At 36.4% G+C, this 20705-nt stretch overlaps 2 protein-coding genes across 4 annotated transcripts in view; one reads left to right on the top strand and one right to left on the bottom strand.

Moving 5' to 3' along the window:
- The window catches only part of LOC125670736 (uncharacterized), a 35475-nt gene extending 32052 nt beyond the window's left edge, over positions 1-3423 (top strand). For 2 of the 3 annotated variants that reach the window (XM_056162030.1, XM_056162029.1), the window contains one exon: positions 1584-3423. In XM_056162030.1, the coding sequence (XP_056018005.1) occupies positions 1584-1710 (127 nt within the window). In that variant the 3' untranslated portion in view covers positions 1711-3423. The remainder of the gene's footprint in view (positions 1-1583) is intronic. The other variant, XR_008802247.1, reaches the window with a different exon arrangement.
- A 410-nt stretch (positions 3424-3833) lies between these two features.
- Positions 3834-20705, bottom strand: part of LOC125670732 (mediator of DNA damage checkpoint protein 1-like) — a 45425-nt gene continuing 28553 nt past the window's right edge. Inside the window, exons 17-25 of the mRNA XM_048906085.2 lie at positions 19123-19215; positions 17229-19040; positions 16448-16624; positions 11742-11810; positions 11532-11631; positions 11250-11405; positions 7679-7704; positions 7279-7439; positions 3834-4266 (exon numbers count right to left, since the gene is read on the bottom strand). Of these exons, the coding sequence (XP_048762042.2) occupies positions 4191-4266; positions 7279-7439; positions 7679-7704; positions 11250-11405; positions 11532-11631; positions 11742-11810; positions 16448-16624; positions 17229-19040; positions 19123-19215 (2670 nt within the window). The 3' untranslated portion in view covers positions 3834-4190. The remainder of the gene's footprint in view (positions 4267-7278; positions 7440-7678; positions 7705-11249; positions 11406-11531; positions 11632-11741; positions 11811-16447; positions 16625-17228; positions 19041-19122; positions 19216-20705) is intronic.

Raw genomic sequence — 20705 nt, 5'->3', positions numbered from 1 at the left:
TGAAAAATATCATTCATATCTTTTTTTTTTGCTTATGTAAGATGTGAGAAAAAAATATCACCAAAATGAGATTTACTATCTCAGCCTACCTGTTCATAAGATATGTATATTCCCATGTAAAACTTTGATCCCATATTGTGGCCCAAAGCACCCTAAAATTAAACTTCAATCCACACTTTCTGAGGATGCTTGAATATAAATATTTCTAATCATGGCCTTGTTCTTAAGATTTTAAAGCATTATTTCCATTATAATCCCATGTCAAATTGTGGCCCCATCATAACCCCAAGGACCATGATTTGAACAAAATTGAATCTACTCTATACAAGGAAGCTATCACACAAGTTTAATATTTTTAAGCCCAGTGGTTATTGAGAAAGAATTTATGAAAGTTGACCAAAAATTTTCAATAATTCTTAATTATCTCCCCTTGAAAACTGTTCGTTCTTCATCTTTATCCAAGCATACTTTCTAGCAAGTTTGGTTGAAATTGGCCCAGTGGTTCTTTAGAGGAAGTTGAAAATGTAAGAAGTTTACCAATGGATGCCAGACAAAAAAGTGATCAGAAAGGCTTAATTACTTCAGTTTTAAGCTCATGTGAGGTAAAAATTGATCATATTAAAACATGCTCTCGTGTATTGAATCAGTTAAGAGACATAAACACCATATTACTTAATGGAATATTGCTACACAAATATGGTAAGTTGACGGAGAAACTGTAAAGTCTTTTCGTTTGTAATGTCATAAAGTTATGTTGTTAGCTTGCCATTAACATCTATGTTCAATAAAACATCCAAATGTGAAGCAGATATAGAAGATTCTGTGATTTCCTTTTATTTTGAGTTAAGTTCGCTAGGATATATCGAATTGGCATAAAAATGAAAATGATTATGTTGTTGATAAAACATTGTCAATATATCTAAATGTAAAGTTGAAGGCCACAACAAGATTTTTTCTTCTCGTGTAGAAGCTTTTGAATAAATTCTGCCTCATAAGAATACAAAAACAGGTCAACTAATAATGCATAATGCCACCATTATAAATAACCATCTGCAGCCTACAGCATGTGTTTACAAGAAACGGGTAAACATAACTATGGAAACATAGCAGGATCAAAACATTTCGCAGACTGCTACAACATATTTGTCTACTTTCACTTTGAGCAGACTATTGCAACATATTTGAACAAAAGACAGTGAAAATTAAAGAAATATAACATACACCACACATATTTGTCTACTTTCACTTTGCCTACATATAGTATGAAAAGTAATGAATAACCCAAACTTAAAACAGTGCGAATAGTAGCACACATAATATGATTAAAATACCTACATTAAAATATTGATCTCCATCAAAGATAAATTAACTTGTTAGGGGCTGCATGTACTACTAAATGCAATGCACATTAAATTTGTAACTGACAAAACTTTACAATGTTATGAAACAAAACTGGAACGAGTCCATTCCACGCTACTATTTAGTTGTGATCACTATAGTTTTATTACGATATAGCAGTGAATCCTACCCAGATAAGGCTGTTCATTCCACAGTGTATAAACATTTGTAGTTTGTATTACCAGATTCAGCAGTTTCATCTCCAGTGGCGATCATGTGACAGATGCCGAGAGGGAAGAACATCACCGAAGTTCTCATGTTTACCCCTGCGCCAAAGCTACAGATTCAGAGTCATCAGAAGAAAGTGACTAATTCGCCTGCAGTATTACATGTATTCATAAAAATTTATTTTTGGAGACTATTTTTACAGAATTGATTTTCATCATGTTTTCTGCAGACTAAAGTTCTTTAACAGTGCAATATAATATATTTTATCAGTTTGCAGACTACAGTTCTCAAACAGTGCAATATATTTTATCAGTTTGCAGACTACAGTTCTCAAACAGTGCAATATATTTTATCAGTTTGCAGACTACAGTTCTCAAACAGTGCATATATTTTATCAGTTTGCAGACTACAGTTCTCAAACAGTGCCATCAATTAGCTGGTGTACTAAGTCACTTATTTTTGTCATATTTGTTTTTATTGCATACTTTTTAAAAATTATTTTTAATATTATTAAGAGTATGAGGAACAAAGAAGTATGTACATGTATCTGCCTTTTGTGTTCACTCAAACTTTTCAGTAACGACTAGCATTTGTTTTTCATTTTACACAAATTTCTGAACAATGATATTCATTATTGGTACAATCCACACATTTATTAGCAGTAAATACCACTGCAACTTGAATATTAGAGTAATTTAGTCCACATGTAAATGTCATTTTTAAAAAGAATGATTTTCACATCTGGACTCAAAACACTGCTAGTTGCACTGTCGTTTAAAAGTTTAATTGACTTAGATGCTTTATATACATGAAACAAATTGATATTAAATCAATCACAAGTACTGATCAAAAATCAAGAAAGACTCCACAGTATGAAGGCTCCATCTTATCAAAATGACCCAATATTTTAACATTGGTGCATAAATATCAGAAAGACTTATCAGTTTTATTGCAGTAGTTTATTTTTTCTACTGGTTCAGAGTATCTAGAACAAAAACACCAAGTGTTCCATGGTATACAACGGTCTCTAACATACATGTACTACCTTTTTATATGTATACTGAGAAAATTTAATTGGCTTTTTGATATGTTTGTATGACTCATTTTTTGCATTTACTGATCATGTGATTTTTTTGGGGGTCATCTACACAATGTTTGTTTTATACTGGACACAACAATATTTGGTCATCTACACAATGTTTGTTTTATACCGGGCACAACAATATTTGGTTATTTACAACAATGTTTTATACCGGGCACAACAATATTTGGTCATCTACACAATGTTTGTTTTATACCGGGCACAACAATATTTGGTTATTTACAACAATGTTTGTTTTATACCGGGCACAACAATATTGGTCATCTACACAATGTTTGATTTATACAGGACACAACAATATTTGGTCATCTACACAATGTTTGTTTTATACCGGACACAACAATATTTTGTGCTTTGCAGACTTTCCAATGCGAACTTGAGAGTTGAATCCTAAACCCCATTTTATTCTGGCTAATATGATGGAATTTCCTGATATGGTGTTTAAGTGACGTACATGTACTTACTATTTAAAGTTGTATGATCTGAATTTCGACAAATTTTTCCACTATGTAAAAATCGCATGTACTTATTGATGAGGCTGTACAACAGGTCGTACAGCATTTCGCCTGTTTTAACCAGAATTATTTGGTTTTAAATTGGTGTTTACAAACAACCGTCACTCAGTCATTTCAAGTAACGGTCACATGTTCTGTTCAGACTTTCAGATCATCGGTGATCTTATCTGTGTAAAGCCATGTATTTTGTTGCAACAGTACTGTGCCTTAAGTTTAAGAGAATTAAAAATATCAAATACCTCTTAGTAATTCATTTTTTTATGCTCTTTCAGCCTTAAAGTTAGGCAGTTGCGTTTGATTTATATACCTCATATTGGGATTCCCCTGACCTGCGTAGAGCTATTTATAGACTCCAAACAATTTATGCGTACCCGCTACTATTAACTTTTTAAACAGTCTTCTCACTGCTTTCTTTTACAGGCAAATGTTTTCAAGCATGTAATTAAGGGAAAGATAATAACTTTAAGAACTAATTAAGTAATTATGTACCAAAATACCAGTAATACATGAACATCAGATCATACAGCTTAAGTGATATGAAGCATGAGAACGTTTAGTTCCAGTGTTTAGAGATGTGTGTATCAACAGAAAGTCTTTCAAACCCGCATATGCTGTACACCTGAACTTTGAAAATAAACTATAGCATGAACCATTGTTTCATTTCTTTAATCTAGTAATAATTGGAACATGCACAACTTGCATTAGGATAAAGATGCCATACGTTTAGATATCTGATAAAAGCATTGACTTCATTTATAAAAGATCATTAATTAAAACTGAATGCATCATAAAATGACAAATTCACAACAAATGCTGTTAAGCAACAACAAATCTAGGAAGTGTAGTGAATTAAAATGATTACTGTATATTTGTCTTATCAGTTTAGAAAACTACAATCTATCACAGGTTTTCTTGATATGGTCTTGTCAAGTCACAGTTATTCCGATTTGGAGATTCTCTCTATACATCCAGCAGGAAAACAAACACATCAGCTCACTTTGAATTGGTCAGCGTCGCCTTTTACTTGGTTGGCCACCTGCACTAGAATCTCGTGAACGCTTTTTGTCTTGGAATAAGATATAGGTAATGTCAAGTTAAGGCAAATACCCCAGTAGATTCAAACCCAACCTGAAATACTCGTATATTGACCACTCATAAACTTGCACACATAACAATGAAGACATGATTAAGAAAAGGTTATTAAAGGCGCATGAATACACATTCAACTCTGTAAGACTTGTAAGGGGTTATAACATGTGAACTGGTCAGTTATAACAAAGCAAATGCAAAGGATTCCATGAAGCTATACTAGTACAGTCCCTGAAACGTTCTACTTTCTCACGCGAACAGTGAACACAATTTGGTGCACAGTGAACGCAAAATGGTCTATTCATTTGGTATATTTCGGAATTTTCTCTTGGATTGTACTTACTTTATAATCAGGTATATGAATACATCTGTTCATTTTTGTTCAAATACTGGATGTATACTTCTCATGAAAACAATCGTAAATTTTACATCAATGCACGTAACAATGAAGGACAAACAAAAGAAAATTTCATATGTTCATTGTTTACAGTATTGCATATTCTGTACAGATACATGAAAACTAGAAACATAAATTTTATAATATTTAGAGTGCTTGATGTTTTCATAAATCATGAATATCGGTGCTTTATCTCTGTATGCTACATGTAATTATATATTTGACTTAAAATGCATAGTATTATATTTCTTAATACAAGAGTATAAATGATGCATGTGAATTAAAGATAGTCAAGTAATTAGCGCCAAGAATTTACAGATGCACATGCATCAGTTCAAAATTTACGAGCACGGTCGTTTGGATTACACGCAATTAAAAAAAACATCCCCGAAAGGAGTCGAGATAAATGCATTGAACAACCAGCACGGGTAGAACAGGTACATCATGTACCTCGTGTTGACACCTGAACGCTTCTAAATAGTATGAAAGGTTTATTCCCACGTATATTTTGCGTAATTCACTTTACTGTAAATACAGATGTAGTATATCGAACTGAGGAAATAATCTCCCAGAATTAATGTACGTACGTACAAAATAGATTGTGCAATATTTGTATATTTTTTATGCGGATAAAACTGTTTATTGCACTGAACTATACGTATATCATATGTGGGGCAGAAATATACAAGAAATATTTCCTCTTATATTAGAGACAAACGGTTCAAAACTTGAGAATTTGGGGAAAAGAGTAAATATATTTATTGACAATGTATCTCATAAAGATAGGCGTAAAATAATCAGAAATATTTGTCAAATCAATTGGTTTCCGGATAATAACTCGAAAAGTTAACAATCTAATCATATGAAACTTTGATATATTGTTGGGTACCAGGTAAGGAAGACCCATATTGATTTTGGAGAAAAATTGTTAAAGGTCAAGGTCACAGTGACCGAAAATAGAATGAAAATTTCAGTTTCCGGATGATAACTCAGAAAGTTTAAATCTGAATCAAATGAAACTTTGATATATTGTTGGGTACTAGGTAAGGAAGACCCCTATTGATTTTGGAGAACAAAGGTCAAGGTCACAGTGACCGAATATAGAATGAAAATTTCAGAAATATTTGGATTCTGGATGATAACTCAGAAAGTTTAAATCTGAATCAAATGATGAAACTTCTGATATATTGTTGGGTACCAGGTAAGGAAGACCCCTATTGATTTTTGAGAAAAAAGGTCAAAGGTCAAGGTCACAGTGACCGAATATAGAATGAAAATTTCAGAAATATTTGGTTTCTGGATGATAACTCAGAAAGTTTAAATGCGAATTAAACAAGAGGTACTGTGAGCAATGCTCACTAAGAATACCCCCCGCTTACCCCAATCTCCCAAAGGGTGTTGGTAATAGGTATAAACTACCTCTTTTCTGAATGGCATGACAAACCGAACCATATTACTACTTCGATGTCCAGTGCGCATGTCCTTTGACCTTTTGACCCCAAAATCTATAGGGAACATCTTCATCCCATGGATAGTCCATATGTTTGATATGGTGACTGTAGGTGGAAAGGATAACGCTTTAGAGCCCGGAAACCATATTGCTACTTCAATGTCCAGTGCACTTGACCTCTGACCTTTTGACCCCAAAATCGATGGGGAACATTTTCACCCCATGGGTAGTCCATATGTTTGATATGGTGACTGTAGGTGGAAAGGATAACGCTTTGGAGCCCGGAAACCATATTGCTACTCCGATGTCCAGTGTGCTTGACCTTTGACCTTTTGACCCCAAAATCGATAGGGAACATCTTCATCCCATGGGTAGTCCATATATATGATATGGTGATGGTAGGTGGAAAGGATAATGCTTTAGAGCCCGGAAACCATTGCGTCGACAGACAGACGGACAACCCGATTCCAGTATACCCCCCCCCCCCCCCAACATGTTGCGGGGGGTATAATGATACTTAAAGATATTGTTATGTACCAGGTAAGGAAGACCCCTATTGATTTTGGAGAAAATGGGTCAAAGGTCAAGGTCACAGTGACCGAAAATAGATTTAAAATTCCCCCAAAAAATTAATTTCCGGAGAATAACTTGAAATTTTTTAATTTGAATCAAATGAAACTTGGTTATATTGTTGGATACCAGCAAAGCAAGGCCCCTATTGATTTTGGAGAAAAAAGGTCAAGGTCACAGTGACCAAAAATAGATTGAAAACAAATATGGTTTCTGGACAGTAACTTGAAAAGTTTAAAACTGAAATTAGTTCTTCACAATTATAAATATGCCACATCATTCCTGACTTTACAATGTATCCCATGCAACTCGGCTTATGCACCCCTGGGTGAATATATTGATTTTTCATTTTTGCCTTGCTATGAAAATCGATCCTTTGACTTTGATGTTCCAAATGACAGTAAATGCACGGTGAACGCAAAACTGTAAATGGAGAGCGAATGGTGAACGCACGGAAAAATGGTAAAGTAGAATGTTTCAGGGACTGTAACCATGTGAGGTCTGCATACCATTACAATGATTTTGCAGAAATGCATGAACTTCGTTTCAACGGTATAGGATAATAGTTGTATTGACTGGTTAAGGATATTTTTCTATAGCAACTTCCTGTCTCAGTATTCCAGTGAGGATGAATTCTGCATTCACAATAGTGACTCCAGCCTTTACTGCTGCATCACAAGCACCTTTATCATCCGGGCAGGAAATGACCACTACTTTGTCCCCAGCCTTCTTCGGCAGTGTGGCCAAATACTGAAAAGGTCAACATGGACTTTGTAGTACAGCGAAGGGAATCATTTACCAGTAACTGTCACATAACTTCCACTTAACACAGTATCATGTCCAGTATTATAAGTGTCACATAACTTCCACTTAACACAGTATCATGTCCAGTATTAAAAATACGTTTATTTTTCAAGGGAATGTTAATATATCAGGACTGTTAGAATGTTAACACTACACAGTGTACTAGATAATGCATTTTATCTTACCTCTGCTCCAGCACAAGTAATTATATCTGAAATTTAAAAAAGTAGATTTGTATGAACTATCTTCAAATCTAACCTCAAAATTTAAATGCACCATACATGGAACAAGAGCAAACATACGATGTGTTTAAAACACAGATGCCCCTGTAAGGCAGAAAAGTAATTCGGATATCCAAAGAAAGGTCTTGTCACAAGGATAACATAGTAGTACAGTCAACTCTCGATAAACCGCCACCTTCTGTTCTTTTGAATTCATGGCGTTATAACGAATTTAACGATGACTTGAATTATCACCATCTTGGGAAGAAAGAGTTACTTTTTTTGTATATGTAAGAGTTATCTTTCCTTTATGTACAAACACAATGTAAAAATATCTCGTAATTATTTTTCCAAATTTCTCTAACATGATTAAAATAGTTTTATCAATAATAAGGCTTCATTTCAAAACAAGACGCATTATGTTTCAAGTTTTTTTTATAAAAAAACTTGTCCAGTGTCGGTATTTAGCGCGCCGCATGGCTGTTTCCTGGTAGGTGAGCCGTCATTAACTGGACGAAGATCAACGAGTATTTCAAAGCCAAATTTTTTGCAGCCAAAATATCACTCATTGTCTTCCTTTTTATGGACTTTTCCCATAAAACAGTAGAATAATTGGAGATTTCCTGTTGTGTATATTTCGGATGGTTTCAGTGGTATGTAATAATTTGCTTATTTTCGCAGAAATTGAATAGAAACCTCTTATGTGGCGAAGCCATAGCTCAACTGAAATATTTTTCAATGAGGTAAAAACAACAAGACTACGGTTCATATTAAGTAATTATCTTGTTTATTTAATACTGGGAACCTCCCGACCAGGTGTACGCCAGAGATCGATAATGACCAATTTTCCGCATCATTGATCACCTGCAGCCATGGCGGTTTATCGAGATAATTAACACTTTGATATAGACTTTTGTAATAAAAAGACCATGGCAAATGGCGATAGCAAAGGCGTTTTAATGAGAATTTTAAGTAATAGGAAAAAAGTTTTTAGAACAAGATTGCTACACGTAGCCATGTCCCCCACTGACGTAAAAAAAAGTTCAAACACAAAAGTCCCATAACTCCTCTAAAATTTGTCGAATCAAAATGACAGCGCAATATGATCAACTACATACGGTGACTAACAATCCTACAAAATTTGAACAAAATCCGTTGAGCGGTTTCGGAGGAGTTGCGTCCACAAAGTGTTTCTATAGTGTAGCATGTACAAATTCAACAAAGTTCCATAACTCCTGTAAAATTTGTCAAATCAAAATGATGGCGCAATATGATGAACTACATATGGTGACTAACAATCCTACAAAATTTGAATGAAATCCGGTGAGCGGTTTTGGAGGAGTTGCGTCCACAAAGTGTTCCTATACTGTACTATGTACAAATTCAACAGTTCCTATACTGTACTATGTACAAATTCAACAAAGTTCCATAACTCCTGTAAAATTTGTCGAATCAAAATGATGGCGTAATATGATGAACTACATATGGTGACTAACAATCCTACAAAATTTGAACAAAATCCGTTGAGCGGTTTCTGAGGAGTTGCATCCACAAAGTGATCCTATAGTGTAGCATGTACAAATTCAACAAAGTCCCATAACTCCTGTAAAAATTGTCGATTCAAAATGGCAGCATAATATGATCAACTACACATGGTGACTAACAAAATTCGATGAGCGGTTTCTGAGGAGTTGCATCCACAAAGTGATCCTATAGTGTAGCACATTCAAATTCAACAAAGTCCCATAACTCCTGTAAATATTGTCAAATCAAAATGGCAGGGAAATATGATCAACTAGACATGGTGACTAACAATCCTACAAAATATGAACAAAATCCGTTGAGCAGTTTCTGAAGAGTTGCGTCCACAAAGTGAAGTGGGACGGATGGACACCGGTATTTCCATGTCCCCTTCCTCGTTGCGGTGGGGGACAAAAATGCAGCATTATAACGAAAATGGCGATGAATTGAGTGGTGATAATTCGAGAATTAACTGTATATGAAATCCTTATCACTAACCATTCAAATACTATGGTCTAGGCTAAAGTTTTTCAAAAGTAGGGTTAAACAAGATGTGTTTGTGAAACATGTTGCCTCCGATAATGGCCAATTCCGAAGATGGCCAAGGTCACAAGGACAAATATCTTGGTACCAGTAGAAAGATCTTGTCACAAGAAATGCTCATCATGTACAATATCATCATCATCATCATCGGCATTTTGATTAGGTGCATCTTCCACAGCAGTGGGCTCCCTTCCAGGTAACTGGCTTGCTGCACACATGGCAGACCTAACATTTGACTTCCAGGCATCTCTGTCCAATGGGTTGACATCACGAAGTCCCCACTCACGTTGGTCTTTTTCTAACTGTGCTTTCCAGGTCATCTTTGGTCTCCCTGGTTGTTGTCCTCCCTCTTTTTTCATATTAAAGACATTGATTGCCCCACTGGATCTAGCAACGTGCCCAAAACCAGCGTAGCCTCTTCTCCCGCAGGATAGCGTCGAGGTCATCGATCCCAAGTCGTGCCAGTAGCTCGCTTGATCTGACACTAGCTATGTCTTCTGGCTTTACCCTGCAAATCTGTCTGACCATGGCTCTGTCATTTCATCGTAGGCGAAGGAGGTCTGGTTTTGGCAAGGGCCACGTCTCACTTGCATACAGCATCGCGCTATGCACATAAGTACTGTACAACCTGCCACAGGTCTTATAGGAAAGATGACGGGAAGAGAGGACAGGCAGTAGTTCCCTGAATTTATTCCAGGCCGTCTTCACACGAGTGATCGTTGAGAGCATGAAAGCTCTTAATATTTACCATTTAGAAATCATGACCAATGTCAATTTTATAAAAGTAGGTCAAATGTCAAAGTCAAAAGGTTTAGTACCAACGGAAAGGTCTTGTCACAAGGAATACTCATGTGAAATATCAAAGCTCTATCACTTCCTATTCAAAAGTTTCAGGCTGAATGACAAAAACAATACCCCCCCCCCCCCATCTTGGGGGGTGGGGGGGGTGGGTGGGGGGGGGAGGGCATAAAAAATTGGCAACCTAAATAAAGGTTTGTCAAAAGGAATACACATGTTAAATATGAAAGCCCTTTCACCAACCATTCAAAAGTTATGGACATGGGTTAAAGTTTTATAAAAGTAGGTCAAACCTGGAGATCAAGGTCACAAGGTCAAAGATTTTGGTAACAAAAGAAAGGTCTTGTCAGAAGGAATACATATGTAGAATATGAAAGCCCGATCACCACCCATTCATGGCCAATGTTAAAGTTTTTGCAGACCAACAGACAGACCACAAAGTATACCCCCCCCCCCCCCTCAATCACTGATTAAATGGTCATAAGAATGAGGCCAAAAAAAAAAAAAAAAAAATGCAAAGAGCACATTTAGAAATGGAGAGGACTAAATTACATATTCATAATAAATCTGTTTATTAACTTAATTTTCTTTTCATTCTATCTTTTAAGAGTGGAAGAGGATAAAATGAAACTATAATCCCTGCTGATTACAGAAGTCAATGTCTACTATGCACCTTTCATGTTGGCTGGGTCTGGCTTGACAGACTTGGTTACGTGGATCTGATATCCTGATAACAGGCTAGCTTCACTGGCCTTCTCCAGAGATTTTTGGAGGACAAACTTGTACTGCCTCTGTGCTGCCTCATCTCGAATCAAGAAGGGAGCATGGTCTGAAATATCAAGATAAATCTCGCACATAAATTTGTATATTCTTTAAAGAAACACGCATGCTGATAATGTAACAATTTCTCAAGAACTAACATATTCTTTCATTAAGAAAAGGAAGCAGTAGTTACCCCCAAACATTCCTGAAGATTTGCAGCTATCCAGCCAGAGAGGGTTTACTATGGGGATTCCTCTGGCTAAACAACACAAGAACTTCACAGTTCTTCTCACCTGGAAGAAAGTCGTACTTTGTACATCAAAAACAAATTCTAACAAAGTTTACATTGACCCATTATTAATCATCAATTTAAGGAAGAAATGAATCCATCAAACTATCTTACCTTATCTGTCACCAAGTGTGTACATTCCTGAACAGCATCCACTAACTGTCCTCCTAGATCCTTCACTACCTGTAGAAGAGAGCATTCGGAGACACTGTAGTTAGACATACAAGAACTTAATCAGGGATGTGCGATTTTATTCGTACATTTTGATTTTTTAAATTCCACAATACGTATTGCAATACGACAAAAAAATAATGGTTTTCATGAACCCCTGGACAAAATTAAGTTTCCCAATCAGATTTGAAAATGATAGGAAGTTTAACAAGAGTACCACAAACGGTGCAAAATAGGCCCGTTGGACCTGTAAGCACATTATGCACTCTGAATTGATATCATACACATTCCTAATAGAAAAGTCTTAAAGAAAGTCATGGTGCACCAATCTATCTGAGAGAGTGAGGTTGTGACAAAATGTCAGTGCAATATACGTATTCATGAGAAAAAGTCCAGAAAACTATCTGACCTACTTTTAGCCCTAAAGTAGGTCAAGGTGCACCTAACAAGTTGAAATGTGAACTGATTATGTATTTCTCTGAGAAGAAGGTTGCGACAAAATTTCAGGGGAAAAAAGGAAAACTTTTTGACCTACTTTTACCCCTTAAGTAGGTTATGGTGCACCAATCCACCTGAAATGCAAACTGAACTTATATTTCTTTGAGAGGAAGCTAGTGACTAAATTTCAGTGCAATATCTGTAATGAAAACAAGAGGTACTGTGAGCAATGCTCACTAAGAATACCCCCCGCTTACCCCAATCTCCCAAAGGGTGTTGGTAATAGGTATAAACTACCTCTTTTCTGAGTGTAAAAAACAAATGGCATGACAAACCGAACCATATTGCTACTTCGATGTCCAGTGCGCGTGACCTTTGACCTTTTGACCCCAAAATCGATAGGGAACATCTTCATCCCATGGGTAGTCCATATGTATGATATGGTGACTGCAGGTGGAAAGGATAATGCTTTAGAGCCCGGAAACCATATTGCTACTTCGATGTCCAGTGCACTTGACCTTTGACCTTAAAATCGATAGGGAACATCTTCATCCCATGGGTAGTCCATATGTATGATATGGTGACTGTAGGTGGAAAGGATAACGCTTTAGAGCCCGGAAACCATATTGCTACTTCGATGTCCAGTGCACTTGACCTTTGACCTTTTGACCCCAAAATCGATAGGGAACATCTTCATCCCATGGGTAGTCCATATGTATGATATGGTGACTGTAGGTGGAAAGGATAACGCTTTAGAGCCCGGAAACCATATTGCTTCTTCGATGTCCAGTGCGCTTGACCTTTGGACCCCAAAATCGATAGGGAACATCTTCATCCCATGGGTAGTCCATATGTATGATATGGTGACGGTAGGTGGAAAGGATAATGCTTTAGAGTCCGGAAACCAGTGCGTCTACAGACGGACGGACAGACGGACAACCCGATTCCAGTATATCCCCCCCCCCCCCCCCCCACAACTTGTTGCGGGGGGTATAACAAGGTTTTTCTCTTAAGTGATACCATGACCTTGAGACATAATAGGCATCCTCTGCAAGGCATAAGGTGTTTATGTACCAAATTTGACAGTTCTAGCCCCAATGGTTTGGTCTGCATCCTGCCTACAAGGTTTTCCTACTAAGTGATACTTGACATAACGAGTATGACTATCAAGTTTGAGGGTTCCCAATAGTTCGGTCTGTATTTTGCCTACTAAGTTTTCCTATTAACCAATACAACCTTGACCTTGAAAAACAATAGGCATCTTCTTTTCATCATGGTGATCAGATGCACCAAGTTTTAAGATCCTAGAGCTTAAGGTTCATTTTGCACACAAGGTCTGGACAGACAGACAGACAATGCCATACCACAATACGACCCGTCTTCAACCAGCGTATAAAAATGGTGTCAAAAATGACAGAAATTGTAAATTCTTAACACGAATAGCAGAAGTGTGGAAGCATTTGAAAATAAAGTAAATAAGAAGACTAAGTGATTTATTGCTGTGTGTAGTAGCTGTAAATGTGAGGTGAAAACTTGAAATACTGAAACCAATAACATGAACAGTACTCCTGATAACTTGATCACCCTTCACTGGAAAAAGGATTTAACTCAAATATGGAACGTGCCCCCCACCCCCAAATTACTGACAGAACCACAGGAGAACATTTTAAAATGCCTAGAGAGCCACATTAGTTCAAAACATTTTGACAGTATGATACTTTAGAGAAAAACGTGCCCTCTTTGTCCTGTATGTACAGTGAAACTTCTCTAAACCGGCCGGATCTCGGACCGATAAAAACGGCCGGTTTATAGGGATGGCCGGTTTACCGAGAATTTAGCATTTAGAGACATTTTACAGTATCTCAATATTGTCAAAGTAGGTACTGTTCACTTTGTTCTGGTGATCTATGATCAATTATCGGTAGAGATCAAATTAGTCCGTTTGTACCTGCAGGTAATTATAAATTCTCGCTGAAATCATCTAATTTTAAACTGAAAATCTATACCAGGATACTTAAAGAAAACACAGAGGCCTATTATTGGAATTCCTCTTACCTATAAAAACTCTGTTTACATTCATCGCTTATATCATTAACAAATTTGTTTTGACGTTTTAAAAAAGTACAGTCGTAAATATGAAATTGTAATTTGAATATTTCTTAGGAATTTTAAGTCTATGGAAACCAAGAAAATTAATTTATTATTTAATAATTATCATTAACAGTCATGGGTTTGTTCTTTATCAACTACCACTTATATCCATGTGATAGTATGGTGCAACAATATGGCGTTTGATACTTATTCATTCAATATGTTCCTAACTGTTTTTTACATTTTGTACAGAATTTAGGAGGGTCACTTGGATTAGCCAAGTGTCACTTAATATCCATGATAGTACAGGTAAACAATAGACATTAGGGAGGCCACTTGTGTTTTTCACACCACCAGTAGATAGTTTCCCACCTGGTCAGTCAATTTGCACACCTGGCTGATTGTGATCACCCTCTGGCCAAAATTTTCTAGTCTTCAAAAAGTGGCCAGTATTATAGGGGTAAATTACACATGTTTGTTAACAAATGTACTTTAAAAAGTGGCCGATGTCCGGTTTTCAGGGGTGGCCAGTTTTGTAAGACTTTCTTTGTAAGGAAATGTTAAGATTTCTGCCGGGACTTTGAAAATCAGCCGATATTCAGGAAGAACCGGTTTTCTGAGGGGCCGGTTTGGAGAAGTTTCACTGTACTTTGTACACCTGGCCAGTGTTGACATACATGTACATATATATAATGACTAATGAGTGGTGACACTTAAAATGAATCAAAAACCAATTAACACTAATGAATAAATACATATCATGATTGATAATATCACCCAAAATTTTTGTCAATATTCTAAACATAATAAATAAGGATTTATTACGTTTAGAAAATTTTTAAAAAGGGCCCATGTCAAAAATTTTTTAAACAAAAAATCGCATTTTTTTTTTTTTTTAATTTCCGGAACAAAAATCGTCTCCATTCCAAATTTTACTTTCGATATTTTCGGAAATTGACGGGATTTATCTCTCAAAGTTTCGATGTTGTCGGAAGATTTCAAAGATGGGCGACACGAAGATCGCTTTGTTGTCTACTTTAAGAATAAAATACAAACAAACATCGACTTTACAGTTACTCTAAAAGTTGTACCTGGAACGACGTGCTGAATGATTTAACCGCAGATGATGATCACAACATAGATAAGTTAGACGAGGTCTCTGTCACTGTGTCGGACAAGCTAACAAACGGCGCGACTTTCGAGCCAGGTTTTCATGAACAAATAAGTTCTTATTTAATAAGTACATTTCTTTCATTCTGATATGTTATTAAGTACATCTGTTTCTACTAAGTCAAGAATAAATGTTTTTGTTTTCAATGTTTTCTTTGAAAAGATGTAATGTTTCTACGTAGGTATTCGTAAAGTAAACCAACATATTGCATCCACTGAGTGCATTCACACTAACATGTCCAAGAATATGAATTATAAATGCCAGCAGATATGTCAATCCAGTGACCAACATAAAAACAAGCTCGACCAATACATGGCATACTCTTCTTCTGATGTACAGTATTGAAAATGACTATCGGTGCTCTGGGCTGCTTTTTCATATGTGTTTCCAACAAATTTTTTCAAAAAAACCCACCATAAACCAAGACACCTGCCTGCCTGGTATGTTTCAAAAGTCAGACCCAGTGGAGGGGAAACAAACATTCTTTTAAATATGGCCTAATTTTTGCTAATCTTTTTCACCCAAAAAACATAGAGCACAGCTTTGGACAAAGCATTTCTGTCACATACACATACTAAAAAGATTAAATCTATAAGTCTGTCCCACGATGCATCAGGTGTTTTCTGCTAGAAATATTACATGAAAATAGCCATTTTATGTAACAATACTAAAATTATTAAATATTGACCAACTTTACAATATCATGATTCTTGTCATTTTGGTCTAACTGATGATAGGATACATTGCATATGGATTTCTGCACAAAGCAAACTCAATTTTTAAGCAAAGCACATTTGTCCATTTTGGGGCTAAATAAAGCTCTCATCACATGACAAAATGCAAACAAACAGTATTTTGCATTAGACCTATGTCAAGTGATATATTATTAATTGGGCCCTTCATCTGTAAAAGAAAACAAGATACCCAGGACTGAACTGGATCATACTACCTTCTGGCCCTGTTCATCTGTAACTCCAGTAAACATGACTTTGGGTTTGCTGGGGTCCATGGACTTTCTCCTTAGAGCTGATGAAGGAGAATCTGTTGACTTTGCAGATTTTTTCGCTTGCTGGGGCGTTGATGGTGGCTCCATTTTGGATTTCTTCACTGGGACTTCCTCTTTGGCCTGCATAAAATGTGACACTGAACTGTTACAACTACTACTCACAGGGGTCATGCTTTGAACAAATCTGAATCTACTCTAAATGAATGCTTTCATATCAATTTGCCAATCTGGACCATTTTGCTTCTTGAGAACAAGACTCTCTCTCTCTCTCTCTTTCTGTATATAAAAACTTTAAAACCCAAATCTAGACCCACCTTTTACCATGGGGAAATGGTTTGAAGAAACCTGAATATCTTACTTTGTACAAAAAGAATGCTTGTATTTTAAACTTGAAATAATGATTGGTAAGGAAATACTTTAGATATCTGATACTATTTTAATTACAGAGTCACCTACGTTTGTTACAGGTAATGGGTCTCCTATGATTAACTTATTTACAGTGTATTCTGCCATAATTTTGATAAAATGTGCACCATCACTAAGGTAACTTGTGCTTATTTTGTCATATTCATGTATAAATTTCTGTCATATCATCACTTGTTTAATATTTCCTATTACTAGTGTAAAATCTCTGATCATGGGGGCATGAAAAAGTAATTCCTTGTCTCCGTAGATCACCTAAACAATATTATACAAAATGCATCTAACGTCAGTTTCTGCTCACCTCTTCAGTAGCGTGCCTGCCACGCCCCCTTTTTGAGGCCCCTCTTGGCTTGGTGCTATCCTGGGAATCACTGCTCATTTCTGTGTCAGAGGCAACCGGGGTAGTGTTCTTCTGATCTCTCTTTACTTTTTTGTTGCTGCCTTTTGTTTTTGCTGAGGATATGATCTTGTCAGTTTCACTGTCTCTTGTTACTGAACTTTCTCTACTTTGGGATTCAGCGGCACTTCTCCTTCCTGCTGAGCTTTCTCTACTTTGGGATCCAGAAGCACTTCTCCTTCCCGCTGAAACGTCTCTTCCTCTGGACTTTCGCTTGGAACCACTATCTTCCTGAATATCCTGACTGTCCACCATTTGTTTTGCTGCTGTTTTTCCTCTCCCTCTCCTTGTTGGTATTGACTCTGTAGACACAACACTCTCTTGACTCCCTCCTGTTTCAGCTACATTGTCTTGAGCCTGTTTTGTCACCAATTTTCTTTGATTTCTCTTTTTATTAGAGTTGTTATCACTTATTTCATTTTCCTGCACATCATCCTTTGTTTGTTTTATTTTTCCTTTGCCCCTTCCTTTACGACTAGGTGTTGTTTCATTTTTATTTTCTACACTATTTTTCACTTCATTTATTTCTTCACTGTATTCACTTGATGTTCTTTGTTTGGTCCTTGTGTTGTGAGATGAGGTGCTTGGTAGCTCCCCTGAAGTTTTCACCGTTTCTTCACTAATGATATTCAAGGTTTCTTTTTTCCTCGACCTTTTTGATCCCTTTTGATTCGTCTTACTTTCTTCTAAATCTAAATCCTCAACCACATTTTCACTTGAAGTCTGTCTAGCTACAACCTCCTCGTCTTTAGAAATCGCTGTAGTATCACTTTTTCTTGTCCTGACTTTCCTTCCAGCAGGAACACTTTCAGTTTCTGTATTAGATAAACTTTTACGTCCTTTGGTCCTCTTGTAAGTTTCCAGTTCAGCAGGAGGTTCATCAGTTTGGATTTCTTCAACAGCAGGTTCATTTATCTCTTCCACCAAACCTCGTCTTCTTGACTTGAGCGACTTTCTACCACCATTGTCAGAATCTGTTTTCTCACTTCCTTCTCCGTCAGAGTTTTCAATGATCTTTCTTTTTCCTTTCCCAGGTTTAGCAGTCTTTGTATCTGAGCGAGATTGTTCCTTTTCATCATCTAGAATTTTCGTCTTTCTTCTTCCACGCCCCCGACTACTGCTTTCTTCATGATGTTCTGAATTTTCCATTCCTTGTTCATCAGACACTGGAACTTGTGACCTTCTGCCAACTTTTCCTTTTCTACTGTTTACTTCTCCAGCCTCCTCTGCCATCTTTTTCTCTTGTTCTCCTTCATCACTCTGTGCAGAAGTTGATACATCAGTATGAGGTTGTGCATCGTGGTGTTTCCTCTTTCCTCTTTTTCCTCTACCCATTACTTGAGTAGTTTCTTCCTCATTGGCAGGGTTTTCCTCTAGTTTCTGAGTGTTCACATTTTCTATTTCTTCTAATGGTGGTGTATCCTCCTCTGAAATCACTTTTGCTGCTTTACCTTTGCCTGCTGTTTCTGGCATTTCTGTTTTTTGTGTCTTTGCTCCTCTTCTACCCTTTGACATAACAGCAACTGATGACAGTGCCTCAGCCTTAATTGTTAGATTCTCAGATAATCTCCCACGTCTTCCTCTTGCCGGGGCGGTTGGTTGAGATAGATTTGGAAGTGATCTCCGATTTCTTCCACTTGATTTTCCAGCTGAAATTTCATCTTTTGGTTTTAGTTTTGATCCAGAAGCTTCATCTATTGTCACTTCAGACTCCCTCTAAAAGATAAATGTTTAAGATAAACTCTGTCAACTGAAAAATATATATTTGTTAAAATAGGCCATTTAATAAACATTATACTTTTTCAAAGTGGACTTTTTTAGGTGAGGGTGACCGTCTGCCTGGACTTGCCATTGCCGACCTGTGTGGTGATGCTGGTGGAATAGGTACAGGCTAAAAACAGTATAAATTTAGCTATCATGATCTTCAATTTCATTTGCAGCAAGTCAAAACAATCAATTCATTTAGCAAGTTTACAAAACAGTTAATAGAATGCACCTACATGTATGTGTATTCAAAATACAAATAGCTTAACACATAGCCATAGCAATATCATTCAAAATCTTATCAATCAAATAAAATGCTGAGTACATTTATATGCATTAACAAGGGTGCTCAAGAATACAAAGGCCAAGATACACCGGCAAGGAGTGAAGGTCATTTCTAGAGCAATTCTAAGAGTTGTAATAAATGTGGTATAAATATGCTGTGTTTGACTGAATATGTCACTTTGACAATAAGACATCAATAAGTAATATGATTTTTTTCAACATATGTAATAGGGGTAATTACTGACCTGGTAACTCTTGAAATAATAAAAACCAAGTGTTTGTAAAACACTGATGCCCCTGTATGGCAGCAAAGTAATTCTGGTACCCAAAGAAAAGCCTTGTCACAAGGATACACATGTGAAATATGAAAATCCAATTACTAATTACTCAAAAGTTAAGGGCAAAGTAAAAAAAATTCCCCCGAAAAATAGGTGAAACATCATGGTCAAGAATTAAAAAATTTTGGTACTATAAGAAAGGTTTTGTCAAAAGGGATGCACATGTGAAATATGAAAGTCCTATCACTAACCATACAAAAGTTATGGCCAAGGTTATCGCAATTCACCTTTGAATTAGAACGCTTTGGCTGATATAGTATTGCGTTGTGTGACGACACAATTGAATCTGTTTGTAATACAATTGTGAAATGCAACAGAAACTCTCATTGGTCCATATGTATAAGTCCGCCCAAATTCCCTTATACGGGAGTAGTCAGCATTTGAAAACATGACGGCCAGATGCTAGATGGAAAAAAAACTTCAAAGGAAGAAAGAGAAAAAGTTGTATTCTTGTCTCATAAATTTAATATTAAAAAAATTCCTAACACATTTTCCTACTATACTTGTGTCCAAACATACCTTCAAATATTTATTAACGCCCCCATACGACCCAAAAATTCGATCACAGCTTTTGATGATTTCGTTCGTAGATGTAGCCATGTTAGGTAGCCAGTCAATTCGAATCCCGGTTCATTTCCATATTGGCACAATAGTGTCTAGATGTGTACTAATACCCCACAAATATTTTAGCTAAATTGTTTAAATAATATACCACCCCAGTCCTATTAAATGATAATTATTCAAATAGCTAAACTCACGGAAGTGCGGCTTTCATTAGTCATGAGGGGTCGCGCCGGCCGGTCTCCATCTTATGTCCTTATGTAGCATTTTCGTTCATCTAGAGCTTATTTTACCTTTACAAAAACTGGTTCAAAAATGTTTTAATATCTATTAATTATTCGTGTTGATAATAAATGAAGAACGAATACATAACTTACAACCGATTTTATAAATAGATACCAATAGCAAGAGTTCGAATTGACCGGCTACCTAA

The sequence above is a fragment of the Ostrea edulis genome, chromosome 4, assembly GCF_947568905.1.
Source record: "Ostrea edulis chromosome 4, xbOstEdul1.1, whole genome shotgun sequence".
NCBI classification, from domain to species: Eukaryota; Metazoa; Mollusca; class Bivalvia; order Ostreida; family Ostreidae; genus Ostrea; species Ostrea edulis.
The sequence above is the reverse complement of the archived record's forward strand: the minus strand, read 5'-3'. Positions and strand labels throughout refer to the sequence as shown.